This window comes from Manacus vitellinus, unplaced genomic scaffold (assembly GCF_001715985.3).
Source record: "Manacus vitellinus isolate BGI_N305 unplaced genomic scaffold, ASM171598v3 scaffold_5_pilon, whole genome shotgun sequence".
In the NCBI taxonomy this organism is placed as follows: domain Eukaryota; kingdom Metazoa; phylum Chordata; class Aves; order Passeriformes; family Pipridae; genus Manacus; species Manacus vitellinus.
The window spans coordinates 13,097,548-13,113,408 of NW_021940682.1; the positions used below are offsets into that span (position 1 = coordinate 13,097,548).

The 15,861-nt window shown below is 38.4% G+C and overlaps 1 protein-coding gene across 4 annotated transcripts; it reads left to right on the forward strand.

Moving 5' to 3' along the window:
• The first annotated feature begins 428 nt into the window (after nt 1-428).
• TCP11L2 (t-complex 11 like 2) lies at nt 429-15,123 on the forward strand. Of its 4 annotated transcripts, XM_018080626.1 has the most exons (11): nt 429-690; nt 2,438-2,558; nt 4,528-4,697; nt 5,967-6,102; nt 6,318-6,438; nt 7,128-7,348; nt 8,206-8,342; nt 9,337-9,524; nt 10,905-11,086; nt 11,791-11,963; nt 12,517-15,123. In XM_018080626.1, exons 3-11 carry the CDS (start codon nt 4,562-4,564, stop codon nt 12,759-12,761), a joined length of 1,539 nt encoding a protein of 512 aa, XP_017936115.1. In that variant the 5' UTR covers nt 429-690; nt 2,438-2,558; nt 4,528-4,561; the 3' UTR covers nt 12,762-15,123. The 4 variants fall into 4 exon arrangements, with proteins under 4 accessions (XP_017936115.1, XP_008920202.1, XP_017936116.1 ...); XM_008921954.2 differs by lacking the exon at nt 429-690 and having other exon boundaries at nt 2,104-2,558; XM_018080627.1 differs by lacking the exon at nt 429-690 and having other exon boundaries at nt 2,104-2,558; nt 5,970-6,102.
• The last annotated feature ends 738 nt before the right edge of the window (nt 15,124-15,861 follow it).

Sequence of the window (15,861 nt, forward strand, 5' to 3'; positions counted from 1 at the left end):
TGTCCCGTGTCTCATGGGCTTTCGCCGTCCGCTGGTGCCAGCCGGCACAGGGCACATCCGCGGGGTTCCCCTCGTGCAGCCCCGGTCCAAGGGGCAGGGGCCCCCGGCATCTCCCCGGGACACGGGACACTGAGGGGCGGGCGGCCGGGCTCGCCTTCGCTGGGGCTGACGGAGAGTTCTCGCTCTCCGCTTCTGCCCTCCCCCCCACGGCCTGCCCTTGGAAACGTTGTTTGTTTTGGTCGGCGAGTGCCAAACTCCTGCCTCTGGTAACTATTAAAAACATGGGGCCGGGGGAGGAGACAGGCAGTGAAACAGATGGAGGAAGAGGAGGAGCCGCCGGCTCCCCTCGGTTCGCTCCCCCCGTCCCGCGCAGGGAGCGGAGCGGGCAGGGCGGACACGGGCTCCTCTCGGGGCTGCGGGCAGGGCTCGGGGACACGAACTCATCCCGCTCTTACCGACAGTTTGTAAGCCTTCCTGAAGAGAAGTCGCTGTTCAAAGGGAAGACCTGCGGAACTAAAAAGCTAGAGGGGAGAAATGCTGGCTGTAAGCTGTGGAAAAACAAGCAAGTAACTCTTAACAAAGGCTCTTTTCTGCTCCTGTGCCGCAAGTGCTGGCAGAGGTGGAGTCAGTGAAAGGGAAACTCGAGCCCAGATGAGATTCAGTCGGTGCCAGGTTGAAGACAGTAAGAATGTAAGCCCAGTAGGATAAACAAAGTTAAGACCTTTATAGTGGTAAAACTAGACTGTGCACTCGTAAGTCCCTGCGTCCATTGACACTTTCTTTGAACAAAGCAGGGCTGTGGAAAACCTTTTCTTGAAGATAGCATCTGAAGGAAAAAACCCAAACTGTTCCAAACAGTCCTTTTTTTTTTTTTCCTCCCCCTAGGTGCTTCATAAAGTAACTTCCAGTGCAATCCTTCAGGAATAAAAAGTGTATGTCCTCTAAAACTAATCTGATTTTGCAGTCTTGATTGGTTCTAAGTGATCAGTTGGGTGAAGTGGTGACCATATGAGAGCAGGATGCCTTCAAGCATCTACAATTTTGTATTCATTGTATTTTTAGTAAAAGAATAATTCACAACTGTCTAAACAGCAGCAGAAACATGAGAATTTAGTTCTTCATTGTTAACTAGAATCTTGGTGTTGCTACATTTAGAAGATACTTTTAGCTTGGTCTCCCATTTAGAGTTTATCGTTAAAAAACCTGCAATATAGTAATGAAGGCCTCTATGAAGATACCCAACCTAATAAGAGTGTAAACATCAGTAACTTTTAATGCAGAAGAGTAAAACAGGTTGAAAACACAGGCTGATCCTTTTAATAGAATAGGTAGGATATTAAGCTTTGCATTAAAACAACAGCCTAATATGTAATACCTAATGAACAACTCAAAAAAAAAAGTATTGTCTATTCAAGATGGTGAGTTACAAAGAGATATTAAAAGGCTAAAGAGCTTTCTGAAGTATTTTACATGGCCATTATACTATTTTAAACTTAAAATTACTTATGAAGTTGGCCATTACTAATTCATGAGAAGCTCTGTGCTGCCTACAAAAGTATAAGGGAAATCAACTCTTCCAGTGTATGCTATAAAGAAAGGACTGACTCAGTTGTCTGTTGTTGTAACTAATTAGAAATGCCTTTTTTGGTTTGTACTTGCCTTTGATATGCTCAACAGCTCTATTTTGCCTAAGTGCTTTAGCTGTTGGGCAGCATATAGAAAAAAACTACAGTTGGCATGTCCAGATTCTGCTTGTATATTTATGTATGTTTAGTTTGGTGTGTTTATCTTTTAAGCTTAGAATTTAGCAATAATGTTCTGAATTTGCAGCATACACCCATTCTTCCTTCCCATTGTGTTTGAGGCATCCTCCTATGAAATGCATTTACTGTGGCAAAAGATTGCAATAATTTTTGTGTGTCATCCCCTGTTGCAGTGTTGAAACTTCTTATTTAAGTTAATCCTTCTGAACTCTGTCAGCTCTGCTATCTGCATGTGTGTGTGTATTGTATATATATATATATATATATACACATACATATATGCATATATATATGCATATATTGTATATGCAGATATGGTCCTGTACATCAAGATATGTCTTGGGCCTCTTTGAAATGCAAGTATTTATTGCCAAAAAAAAAATCCTTTTCTGGGACTAGTGTGTAAGGGCTTAATGTATGTAGACTTCTAATTTCTACCTTAACCATTTGCCCTTCTTGGGAATCAAGATTTGAGTGGAAGATGGCAATGCTGACTTGCCTTCATGGCTGGTTTAGTACTTCTCTTAGGAGCACCTTGTAAATCTGAATGTTTGTTAGCATTAGTCCAGTTTTTAGGAAGTTCTTGGAATGATGATGTATAAATTGTGTGAGAATTCGGGGATTTTAATGGTCATTTAACTTCTTCCATGTACTTAACACCGGGACTGAAGCAGTAGACTCATCTTGAAGTGCTCATACTAGGCGAGTGATTTACAAGACTCTTTGTGCCAGTTCACTGCTACCAACGTTAATCAAATCTTTCGATGGACCACATGCAACATTAACCTTTTGGAGGTTAGTTATTTATGTGTAAATAAAGGGGTGTTATACGTGATTGAAACCTGGAAATATTGTGTTCTCATACTGATCCAGAAAAAAACAGTGGGAGGGTAGGGTGAACTTTGCAGGCTCTGTGGGGTCACTGAGTGATTCCACATCAAGAACCTGGAGTGTGTTCGACAGATGGGTTACTTGTCACAACTGGTCTCTGGTCAGCACTGGCTTTGAGATCTGTAACACACATTTTAATTGAAGAAATAGTCTCTCTTCTGTAGCATTAACTAGTGATGACTCATTTCTAATTGTACCATAATACAATTCACAAGCCGAAATATCTCAGCCTCCTGGGTTTTTTAGGTTCCCTCACAACTCTGTCTTGTTTGGTCAGTCCTGTTTTAAATAGCTCCTTGTTTTCAGTTGCTTGGTAGAAATTACAGAATTGCTGTTCTAATAAGAGTTATGATGTTAAGGATCACAGGTAATGCTTCAAGTCTTGAATGCATGACCTCTGTGTCCTAAGCTGTCCTCTGTATCCTACTGGCTTCTCCAACAGGGTAATAAACTATTAGCTGTATTCTTGCTAACAGGATCAATTCTTTTTACAAAGAAACAGCAAGAAGTATGACATAAATAAGGGGCTCAAGTGCATCCTCTTTCCTCTTGGGAGAGGAGGACAAGTAAACATGCACTTAAGAATTGTTAATCATCTCAATTAACAGGGAAGTGCTCATCAGTGTAATAGCTTGTCAAGTTACAAAGGCCTGTTGAGGATGAGCTGGTACCCAAAAAGTCAAAGGCTCTAAGCTGTAACTAGGTGCCAGCATAAAGAGATCTTCATTCTTACTACCTTTTGTCTATCCCAGGACCCCACAATATGTTGACTCACATAAGTATACACAGAGATCATCCTTTTATTGCCAAAAGTGGCTTTTTCCAAGTTCAGCAGATGCAGAGTGCAGTATTCTCTGCTACTGGAGTTGGTGCAGTTTAATCATAAGTGAAATTATATTAGTTAAATTTGCTGGTGGAAGCCATTGTTGGCTATGTCTCTTCATAAAGTTTACTACAGAATGCTTCCTGGCCATAATTAGAGATGGACAGCTACTTTTGGTATCTGGGCCAAATTCCTTTGGTAGTAATTACATATGACTTCCAGCTTCTCATTTTAATAATATAATGAATATATTTTTCACTTCCTGTCATACAACTATTAATCATCTGTATGACACTGTGCAACTGTCCAAATTTTCTGCAATTGCAGATTATATGCCTGAAAGGCAGTTTCTTTACATAGACAGAAGCACTATGAAGTGTTACACTTCACTGGTGGTTGTCTATGCTAAATATAACGTTAGAGGCTCAGAGTTGCCATTTGACTGAAAACAGAAAACTTATCCACCCTCACCCCTAGGAGGAGTGCTTTTTGTGTCTGTGCCGTTGTTGATCTTATTCTGAGCACAGACCCACCTAAAGCAGCAGGCCAGACCTTCAGCTACACCCTGTCAGAAGTTTAGTATTCTAAATTACTTGAAAATTCTCCCCCTGCAACTTCTGTGTTTGCTTCACAAATGTTACACTCAGTGCTGTCTGTTTGTGGAAGGAAGCTCATTGCTAAACATCACTTGGTGAAGTCAGATGGGGGATGGTAACATCATGAGATGCCTTTATGGACATTGAAAACTTAGAAAATTCTTGCAACAAGCAGTTTCAGGGGTTACTGTGGGTAGTCTTTAATTTTTTTAAATATAACCAATTTGCAGACTATCTCTAACATAATCATTAAGGTATGAAACAGCTGAAGGTACAAAACTTTCTTACAGAACAGGTACAGTTTGCTGATAGCTGTAGGACTGTGCATGTCAAGCCAGATCCTTCCTGTAACAGCTATAACACATTCACAATATAGTGATGAGCCCCTGACTGTTTTGAAAAACAAACAAAAAATTAAGTGCTGGTTTTATGGGAATTGTATTTGTCTTTCCAGGTCTTGTTTACTGTTGCAGCTAAAGGGAATCAGAATGCCTCTCAATGACGACCAGAACAGTGATTCAGACTCTTCACGCCTCTCGGAAAGCACAGCAGCTTCCAGCGACTCGGAATATTCGAGGCAGAGCTTTAACAGTGATTCTTCCAGCAAACCCAGTTCCCCAGCGTGTAAGCCTATTTCAACCTTAGCTGCATTGTGCATAGACCAATAAGGCTAACTTATCTTGTTTCTCTTTGCTGTCATGGGTAGAACCTGGGATTCTGAATCTGTTTAAGAGTATTAAGAGAAAGGCACGGCTTTCTCTCTGCTGTGAAGCAGTGCATCTCCTTGTGTGTGGAACACCACCAGCAGCAGTATCCATGGGGGTCTCCCTGGGCACTCCTACCCTTCAGAAAGTGTAAGAAAAGTGTGCCACCATGAACATCCTATTCTTGAGCTAACCTTGACTTTGATAGCAGTCTCCCACTCAAACAGATATTGCTTTGTGCAAAGGGTGGGTTTCCTCTGTTTGATCCCTGTGCTTAAAAATTAATTCTGTAACTTACAGATCTGTAATACTATATCAAATTATATGAATTAATCTCTAATTCACATTTTTCTTTCATAAATATTAGAATCAAATGGAAAACGTACATTTGCACAAAGAAGATAATTTGAGTAATGATAAATAAAACCTTGGTTAAGATGTGGTTCATGTTTGTGTCTGTAAGCATTCTCAGACCATGCAAACTTTTTACATCAGTGTAAGTGAATCTTACATTAAAACAAGTCTTGTTAGTGGAGCTGCAATTGGCAGCTGGCTCTTTGTTACCAGTCTTCCAAATACTAAAGTTAAGTGATAGAATTTTGGGGTTTAGAAACTTTGGGAATTTGCCCTTGCTTTCCAATGTAGTGTTTGTTTTGTTGTTACTGCTTGTTTGTAAAAAATGAGTGTAACTTAGGTTCCACAGAAGGTGAAAGATCTGCTGATCATAAGTGAGGGGTTCTCAAGTCAGTAACTTCAGAACCTTCTCAACAGGCAATAAAACCTCAATATAGCCATTATGTGCTGAGGATTATAATGGACATCTGATATCTGTTATCGACCATTCTTTTGATCTGGTAGATTTTACACAGCAGTTAATAGGAAATTTGTGGAATGCAAGATCCTGTTTTAAAGGGGAAATAAAGATACCTTAGTTCAAATGTGTAAATACGAAATTGCTTCACAAAATGTTTTGAGGTTTTTGTGGTGTTACCCCTACACACACCCCTGATAAGCTGGGAGTTTCCTGAATTAGTGTTTTAAGAAGATATAAAGACCTGGTAATCTTAGGTTGTTTCTTCTAGAGTCCTAGATTTCAATTAGCAAGCAGTAAAATTTCTGTGTTTCAGTATTTTTCAATTGCACTTATCAACTACAGATACTTGGCTTGAATTGATCCTGTTTATTCCAGCAGCAAGCCCTCCCAAGGTTATTACATTTGATGAACTGATGGCAGCTACAAGAAATTTGTCAAACTGGACTCTAGCTCATGAAATTGCTGTAAATGCAAATTTTTGCATAAAACATGAAGACTTCCCACAAAACAGGTAGGAGCCTGAATTTTGCAAAAAGCAGCATTGGTATTGGGAAGAGAAATGAAGGGAACATGTTCTGGGAGCTGTGATCCACAGCCCAAGGAAGATGTGGTTGCAGGGCATAATATCTGGTGAGGTGTTTCCCAACAAGTGAAGCATCTAAAATAGTTACCAAGGATGAAAGCTAATTGGGAATCTTTTCTGTGTCTAATTGCCTTACCCCACAGCTTTGCAGGCACGGTGAAACAAATTGTACACAAGGCATTTTGGGATCATTTGGAATCAGAACTGAACGAAGATCCTCCAGAATATGAACATGCTATCAAGCTCTTTGAGGAAATTAAGGAGGTAATCCTCCTTCTCCATGTTGTTTTGTCAGCTTAGGTCTGAGATCTCTTAGTTCACTGAAGGGTCTGCTTAACTTAGTCAAGCCAACACCTTCAAGTTCTTCCTTTTAAGATAAGCCATGGCTTGCATTTGATAGTATATTTATATTAACCAGGAATATGTCCACAAACACACAGTGGCATGTTCACTCAGCTTTCACTGCGTGATGAGGAGTTGAAAATGATCTTTTTTCACAAAGCTTCACATCTCTGCTAGCCTATTTCCAGAAACATACTGTGAGCTTAGGGCATGAACAGAAGTATAAACGTGACTGCACCTGCCTACTTAGACTTCATTGTTTGATTATCACACAGGTGAGCATACAAACCTTCAATCCTGGCACAATGCTAAATCTTCCAGAATTTTAAGTTAGTAAATGTTTGTTTTACAGGGCAGCCTCCCAGCTTTTGAAGGAGTCTAGTTGTGCACTTGCTTTCTGTTTTACTGACTGAGCATTTTTGGAGAACTGTACTGTGATCCTTTTAACAGTCCTTTTACCCCTGCTACCTTAGATAATGTTCAGTCTTAAAATGTGGGGTTATAGTCTACATATACTTGACATTAGTATTAAAATCCCACTTTCGTGTGTTTACTAAGTGGTTTGGTTTTTATTAATAAGCTTTTCCTTTTTCTTTCCCCCTCTAATTTAGATTCTTCTCTCCTTCCTGACTCCTGGAGCAAACAGGATTCACAATCAAATTTGTGAAGTTCTAGATACGGATCTTATAAGACAGCAGGCAGAACACAATGCTGTTGATATTCCTGGTCTAGCCAACTATATCATCAACACTATGGGAAAGTTGTGTGCTCCAGTAAGAGACAACGATATAAAACAGTTAAAGGCAACTGACAATATCGTAGAATTACTGAGGTTGGTATTGGGGTGAGGTTTGAGGGCTTTTTAGAGGAAAAACCTCTTCCCTGAAAGAGTTCTGGGCAGTGGAAATGGGGGGTAAAGCCTTAACAAGTGTTAAATTGTGTCAGTTTACATAACGCCTGTTCTGACACCATGGCCAGATTGTGTATCTTACTTTGTAATGAAATGGGTAGGATACCTCTATGAAATTAGGCAGCTCTGAATATCTAAGCCAACAACTCTTGCAATAATCTCTGTTTTAGAAACTGTTTTTTTCTGTCTTGTTCATCCTTACAAAATGAAAGCAGCACATTTTTACTGTTCCTTCTTGAAGTGGTTGTTGCATTCTTTCTCTGGCAGGCCAAACTTCAGATTAAGAGCTCTTTAGTTAAGATCTTATTACTTGAATTTGAGTAAAACATTTGCATAGAAGGGCATAAACCACTGTACTGCTCCTTAGGTACACGGAAATATTAAGAGTAAATGCTGGTTGTTCTTCTGTGGATGTATAAGGATCAGGGCAACTGGTTCAGAAGGATTATTTATCTTGGTGCAATCAGGGTGACTAAAAGGTTAAAATTTCTTCATTTGGACTGAAATTGATGTAGTTCCTGAAAACCTTTCTCTTACAGTTAGAGGGTTGTAGCACTTAGTGATGCTACATTTGTCCTGTCTCTGTAACTTAGACCAATCCCTGTATACACTGCTCCTTCATGTATTCCAGATGACAGGTAACATCTGTTACTCTGAAATACCAATGAAGGAGTTTACTTCTCTCAGAAGTTAAAGTGCCAATGTACACATACTTCACATGTGCTGGTTAAAATCAACAGACTAAATTAAACTCTGAGATTTTAAATTCTTCCTTTCAGACAAATATTCCATGTTTTGGATCTGATGAAAGTGGATATGGCAAACTACACAATTAAAAGCCTTAGGCCATACCTCTGGCATAATTTGGTGGACTACGAAAGAACAAAATTCCAGGAAATTCTTGAAGAAACACCAAGTATGTATCGTGCTATATTTAATTCAAACTCTTCTCTAAAAAGAGGACCATTTAAAGACATGCTGTGGAAATCTATAAGTTGCTGTTAACTTAGAGGAAAACTTCAATTTCTTGTCTCTAACTAATGCAAAAATTTTTTGACAATCACTGGGTGATTGCTTAACTTGCTATAACGTTTATTTATCTGTAGTCTGGGGCACTTTCAGACAAACTTATATTTGCCAAACTGGTTGATATCTGAAAAACAAACAGTGACTCTTGCTGTCTGGATGCAGAAGCCCTACATAAGGATGAGACTTTTCTCTCTTTCATGCGCAGCAATTCTGTTGTTAGTCTGAAGTAAACATATAAAACCAGTTAGCGTGTCTGAAAATTGGATGGGGTAAGATCAAGTTTTTTAATAAACAAAAGGCAGGCTCTGAATGAAACTTCTTGGATGATGCAAAGTCAACTTGATCCACTATTGTAGGTTTTGTGTAATATGGTTAAATAGTGTTCAGAAATACATCTTCCAAGAAGAATAAGTAAGCTTGCTAAAATCTGGAGCAGGGGCTTCTAAAATGCACTGAGCCACTGACAGGGCCTGCTGTGTTTGTATACACAGCCTGAGGAAAAACTCTATTAAGAGTAAAATTAAATGCTTTAAAGAGTTCTATTTCCCTTCACCTCTACTTTTCTGTCCTGTGTCCCAACTTAAGTGGCCTCTGAAAAACAATGCTTTGGGACCTCAAACTTTGATACTTTTTCTACCTAAAAATCTTGTTTGAAATCTAATATATTATTGCTGGGTTTCTGCAAACTAGCTAGAGTATTCAGGTGACCAGTGGAACATGATCAGTGGAAAAAAAGTGAAGGAGAGAATTGACTCAGCTCTTGGCTATATTTGAGTCTTCAGAAGTTCAATTCTCTTATGTGTACAACTCTCTTTTTTTCTCAAGGTAGTGCTTATTTTGATGAAGGCATGCAGTAAATCTGTGCTATTTGCAATGCTTAGGTGCCCTGAATCTCACAACAGAATGGATAAAGGAATCTATAGAAGATGAATTGTCGTCTATTTCTGATGAGTCTTCATCGTCCCCTGGTGCTGACAGTAGTTCAAAACCAATTATTAGTCCTACACTGGTGCTAAACAACGGCTACTTGAAACTGTTACAGTGGGATTATTGCAAAACAATTCCAGAGGTAAGTGTTTTGGTGTCTACAGATTTCCAGCTATATGAAATAATTGGTGTAAATAATAATCCCACTATTGAGTGACAATAAGTGGATGTTCTCTTGCACTCCTTAAATTTCTGCACAGTAAATTTGAAATCTGGAGATTATATGATAGTCCAGTTTCTGAAATTTGAGACAGGCAAGTCAACAACTAGAAAAGAACAAGGTAAAGGTCGTTTTCCCTCTCTCCAATCATAGCTCACCAGCTCCAACCTAAGAGCAGTCTTGGCTGTGGTCAAAGGCCGGGCCTTATAGTCATGGTACTTGGCTCTCTGTATCTTTAAAAGAACTGACTGTAGCATCCTGTTTTCCTAACAGCAGCAGGAATTCATGGGATTGCTCTTTAGAACAGAATAAGTAAAAACTTGAAGCCCTCTAAAGCAGATATTTATCCTTTCTTAGTGCATGTTTCAAGAACCAGTGTTCAGTTTTTCCCTCCAAGTCCTGATTACTGACCTCTGCAACTTTCCATAACTTTCCATAAAGCCAATGTGAAATTTGCCATCAGTCAGGGCTAAAATTTGCATTTGCAGGGAGGGCTTTAGCTACACTTAGGATGGCCTGGCAGAGAATTTACTAAATACGTGGGGATGCTCTTGATGCTCTCAGTCCATGGATAGAAGGGAAGCCACCTTATTCTTACCTTTCTGTGAACAGTTTTGAATAAGAGATGCACACAGATGTCCTCTGGTGGATCTAATTTGCCAGACTATGAAATTGCTACCAACTACAGTTTGATGTTAATGTCCTTGCTGCTCAATGGAGGCATATGATTAGGATGAACTTTTTTTAACCTAAAATAAGTCACTCCAGCCACATCTCGCTGTGGGAATTACTTATGTTCTTGGTATGATTAACTGGCTTTTTGCCTGTAGCAGGTTATAATATCATTTGCAGAACCTGCTCTGGTGGTTGTCAAGCACAGTTGTTCATCATTATCTGTCAGTTACAAATCCTGGCATTTTTCAAAGGACAGAAATCCAGAAGACTATTCTGTTTGTAACCCTGGTCACTGCAATGTCCTCTGGATCCTCTGAGCAGTCCACATCATGGGCTGAATTGCTGGTTTCAGGCTTATCAGCAGTGGTGAGGAGTGAGATGCAATGGCCTCAGTTTCCTCTGCACTGAAGGCATTACTTTTCTTCCCACCACAGGGTTACTTCTTGTATTGTGTATAATGCCACTTCATACTATACTACATATTTAGGGTATCTCACCTGCTGTCTCTTCTGGCTTTGCATATTTGTGATTAAAAAGAGTAATGCTTCATGACTGCATCCTAGATATGTCCTTTTCCTGTCTCTCTCCCTCATTGTTCCTAAATGAGTATTATTGTTTCAATTCCAGACTCTAATAACAGATGAAGTTCGTCTTCAGGAGTTGAGAGAAAAGCTCAATCAATTAAAAATCATAGCCTGTATTTCTCTCATAACAAACAATATGGTGGGTGCAGCAATTGTAGATGTGCCTGATTTTGCAGACCAGCTGAAAAGGATCTCTGTTCCTCTTCTTGAAGGCATGAACAAGAAGTAAGGCCTTGTTTTTATCACTCTTATTTTTTGAACAGGAAATAGTTGGAAACAATTCTGATGTTATAGCTTGTTATTAGTAGGAAGATACCAAATTTTAATAATTTATGTATTCCCTTTATAAGTCCACTGTATGTTAGACACATGTTTTCAAAGTTAGATTTTAATAATCTTAATCTTGATGTTGGTGTACAGAATTTGGAGCCTAGTAATAAAGTTCATTCATACACTCCTAATATTGGAGAGACTGTGGCAATACATTCACTAAATTGTCTTGCCAATTGCTTCAAACTTGTAGATAGTTCAAGTTACTTGGTTGCCTATTTCTGCTGCTGCTTGCACTACAAGCAAGTCTGATGTTATAAAATAGTTTTCCACTCTGCTTTTTCTCATGAAATGCTATGCACATGGCCCAGAAAAACACCCAGGCACAAAGGCAAAGTGAACTGGTGCCACTGCCTGCACATTTGGTATTATTTTTCCCCACCATTTGGATCACAATTGGGTCCTTTATTTTATTTTCCACATAGAGATTTTCCTGTATCTGTAGATGTACATAAATCTGCAACAGTAAAAGATAACTTTTCAAAATTCTCTCATTGCAGAGAGCAAGTTGAAAACAAAATGCAAAGGAGACAATTGAGGTCACCTTACAAGCTATGCCACAGAAACTGCAGAAGTTAATGCTTTTCTGTTTCTTCCAGATCTTTTGATTTGAAGGAGGCTCTGAATGCTATTGGTGTCCAGATTTGCAGCAAAGTGAACAAGTCTCTAACTGAAAGAGGTCTTCCCACTCTTAGTGAGGAAATGCAGAGTAATTTAATGGGTCAAATCGCTCATATTGTTGAGAAGAATAATCCTGTCTGTTCCTTGATTGGTTAGTAAGATACTACATAACTGTGTGTTAACTTACTCCCAGCAAGCTTAATCAGCTGTCTAGCTATCTTTTAAGAGCACTTTCTTACTGCAGTAAAATACTGGCTCAACTAAGACTAAGGAAATGTTGTTCACCTATAGATGCTGTTCTTGGTGTGCTGCAGAGCATTTCTAGTCGCAGCTAGAAATAATTCTAAAAGTGCTTGTACAGACAAGCCTAGACAGCCTGGTATTTTGGAGAAGAATTTGGGAAAATGAATGCTATTCAGTATCCTTTCTGTCCATTCTGGGTTTATCTAATATGTAATAGACTCAAAGTTAAAAAACCCACTAGGTTTAATGTAACTTGCTGCAGTAGATTTATGCTGCATCCACCTTGTAGTAGCCAAATTTAAGAAGCTTTCAGTATTGTTTCCCACGCCAACATAGTCTTGGGAAAGAGTTATTGCTTACATAGTTGGATTTTTTTTTGCTGTGTTGATGTGCTTACAAATCAACTATGGCTTCATCTTGCGTTTACATTTGTTCTGAGCATACTTTCTATTCCATTTCAGACAAACGAATCCAGCTCTTCTTGAGAAGCTTGCTTGCTCTTCCAGGTGTCCAGAAGTGTATGCCTACTATGCCAGGAGGCCTTTCTGTAATTCAGACAGAGATGGAGTTTGTTGGATCTCAGTATGCAAGCATTGTAAACTTCAATAAAAAAGTGTATGGACCATTCTATGCAAACATACTTAGAAAACTACTTTTTCCTGAGGCACCAATAGAGAAAGCAGAAGCAGAAACAGCTGGCAATTAAAAAATGTACCCTTTTTTTATTTTCCAAGACAGTGGGGAAGTCAGATCTCTAAGAACAGCCTACGCCGGTGACTGTTGATGAAAAAGGTTTTGTAAAATGTATACAGATAGTTTCTGAGATTCACTGTAAAAAAATTAATTTCAAGGTCATATATATATATATTTTAAGAGAAAAAAGTTTGTTTAATGGATTGTCACTTGTAATAACCAGCGAATTATTAATTTTCATGGCAAACATTTATTAGGATTTGCAGTGGGAAAAAGCTGGCAAAGTACTTACTGTTTTGCCACCAATAAAACAATGTTATTTTTCAACTCAAATATATTTACATATAGCAGTGCATATTATGCAATGACAAAACAACTGTAGATAAAATGTACTGTGCTTACATTGTATTTTTGTAGAGTAACATCAAAGACAACAATTATGTTTCTGAAAATACTTCAAAGAAGAAAGTATAGCATAACTGCTTCAACCAAACCCAGGTTCATACTAGGGCAAGTTTGGGTACTCCTGCAGTTACTGGAACCAGAACTTTGCCTCTGTTACATTGAGGAATGCCAGTGTTATAAGCTGTTTGCAGTATAGCAGTTACAGAAGCAGCATTCACCACTTCAAGTAGGAATCATTGAGAACTTCTCAACTGTAATTGAGGTAAATGATAAACACATAAGAAACATGATGTTGGGGGGTGGAGTAAATTTCTGTATATAATGTTTATAAGCATTTTGTTTATTCAGTGGAGGTCATACAGATCTTTAATATGTGTATGTACTGACCTTTGATCTTAATGGATGGGTATTAAGTATTTTTAAGTTAGGTCTTTCTGACCTTTATTCCCAGAAGCACTTAAGGCTGACCTTACAATGTACCACAGAGCACCTCCCCCTTTTATGCCCTCATCCAACAGAATATTAGTCTTTCACAACAGATTCTTAGGTCTGAAAGCAAGAACCCAAATAAATAGTCATTCTTGAAAATGTGATTAGATTCACTTTTATGGAGTCTCTGAGAAATGCTGCTGTTTTCTTCAAATTCCTTTGGAATAGGCCCCAATACTTAGTTCCCATTTAAGGCATTGGGAATCTTGCATACAGAAAATTAATAGGCTTGAAATCGAGAAATGTGGAAGTGAACTTCTCCAAGTTTACACAGGCTTTATTTTGCATATTTCAGATTACTGGGATTAGACACTGCTGGAATACATAATATAGACATGTTCTTGTCTATGAAATTGAATAATTTACTTGAAAATGATATTTTAATATATTACCATATAATAGTCCTTTTAAGATGTCATATATAAAAAACCTCAGTGTGGTACAGGTTATAGCTTGTTTTTAATATTTTATATTACAATCTATTTTTTATGAAGAGACAAAAAAATAACCTGTAAAAGCTTAATGTGTCACACAGATTGTATGTGTACATTACTATGTCTATCATAGAGGTCTAAAAAAAACTGGGCATTATTAGCACTGTGGTTTTGTAGTCTGTTTTTACAGGATTCTGTACCCTTTATAGTAAGGGAAATTAATTCTAGTCAGTTGTTTCTCAGTGTCCAAGGACTTTGGTCACATGTACATGATATGGAAAACTTTCTTCAAAATGCCTTTTTAGAAAAATTTCACTAGTGCACTTCTGTTCTAACCCTTGTAAAAACATTGCACAAAATAAAGATGAATACATATTTTAAAGGGAACTGTCTCCTGGAAAACCTGAGAGAAAGGAACTCTTAGAATATAATAATTGTGCCACTAGTTAAGTCAGGCTTGCTCACATGAATATGGAATTTTGATATGCAATTCACGATCATCAAGAGAAAAATGCATTTCAAAAGCAGTTAGGGGGAATTAAATCTTAGCGATTTGCTACATCTTGAGAAATACCTAAATGATTCTGAGCTTAGTCAAAAGAGGATTTTGTAACATTTGAAGATGATTGCTAATGCGATTATGAACTTTTTATCATAATACTTCATATACATTGTATTGTACAAATTAATATAAAACTATAGATCTTTAAGGAACTGGGAAAGCTGTCGTACTAGTTTTTACCAGTAAATACTCAAAAAGTAGGGTTCATCTGTGGGTTTTGGTGAATAAGATAACTTGCAAAGGGCATTTTATAGCATGGCCTATGTTTCAAGTGATTGTTTAATGTTTTTTAATGTTTCAAACATGGACATTGCATCTGTTTAATGTCATATGTTGCATGCTGTTTATGCTGCTGTGGCTGAAATGCACTTGCCTCTGCTCTGAAGTTGTTCTTGTGAAACAAGATGCCATTCTGTAGCAGCTTTCTTTGTTAAAAAAACAAATATTTGAGGGTTTGGATGCATTAAATTTTGTTTGTGATACCATCAGTGGTGAAAAGTTATTTATATAAACTTTCTTAAATGCTGTGGATTGTTAAATGCCAAAGGTAAATGACTGCACTAATAATATGTTGTGACCCTTTTTCTGTAGCTTCTCAGGAGTGGCTCAGAGGTAGAGGAGTGACTTTAATCCAGCTGCACAAATAACATTCAAAACAGCTGCTTGCTTAAATCTGACTAATTGGAAGAAGAATGTATTTGGTTTGCATGGCAAAGATGGAGGGGTTGGGCTACAGGGGTGGCTTCTGTGAGAAGCTACTAGCTTTCCCTGTGCCTGACAGAAGACTTGCCACGTACTGAACAAATTTTCCAGACTGACTGTGCACTTTAGGCAGGAAACCAAATAGAATTGGTCTGAAATACTGCCTTTATGTTTAACCTGCGCCTTTATGTCCGAAATGCACTGAGTGCAGACCCAACTCCGTAAATGTTACTCACATGGAAACTGAGCCAGAGCAGACGTGTGTAAGCAATGTTTTCACGCTGCTTTTAAAGCATACTTAGCAATTACTATATGTGAACTGGCAAAAACTTACTGCCACGGGAACCTGCAGAAATCACTGATGTTTCTCGTTAATCTTAAACTGGGAAAGATGAGTAGTCCCCTATCTGGGATTTTGGTTTCTCTATAGCACTGGAGAGAGAAAGCAAAAGAGCTTGTAGGTGATCCAGCTACAGCATTCAACATTAAGATAAGAAAAAAGGCAATAACGATGATTATAA

Excerpts from the sequence above, each read along its gene's own strand:
- TCP11L2 (XM_018080626.1), top strand. The coding sequence starts at position 4,562 with ATGCCTCTCAATGACGACCAGAACAGTGATTCAGACTCTTCACGCCTC. Across the intron at positions 6,439-7,127 it reads TCTTTGAGGAAATTAAGGAG|ATTCTTCTCTCCTTCCTGAC; the intron begins GTAATCCTCCTT and ends CCTCTAATTTAG. Across the intron at positions 8,343-9,336 it reads AATTCTTGAAGAAACACCAA|GTGCCCTGAATCTCACAACA; the intron begins GTATGTATCGTG and ends TGCAATGCTTAG.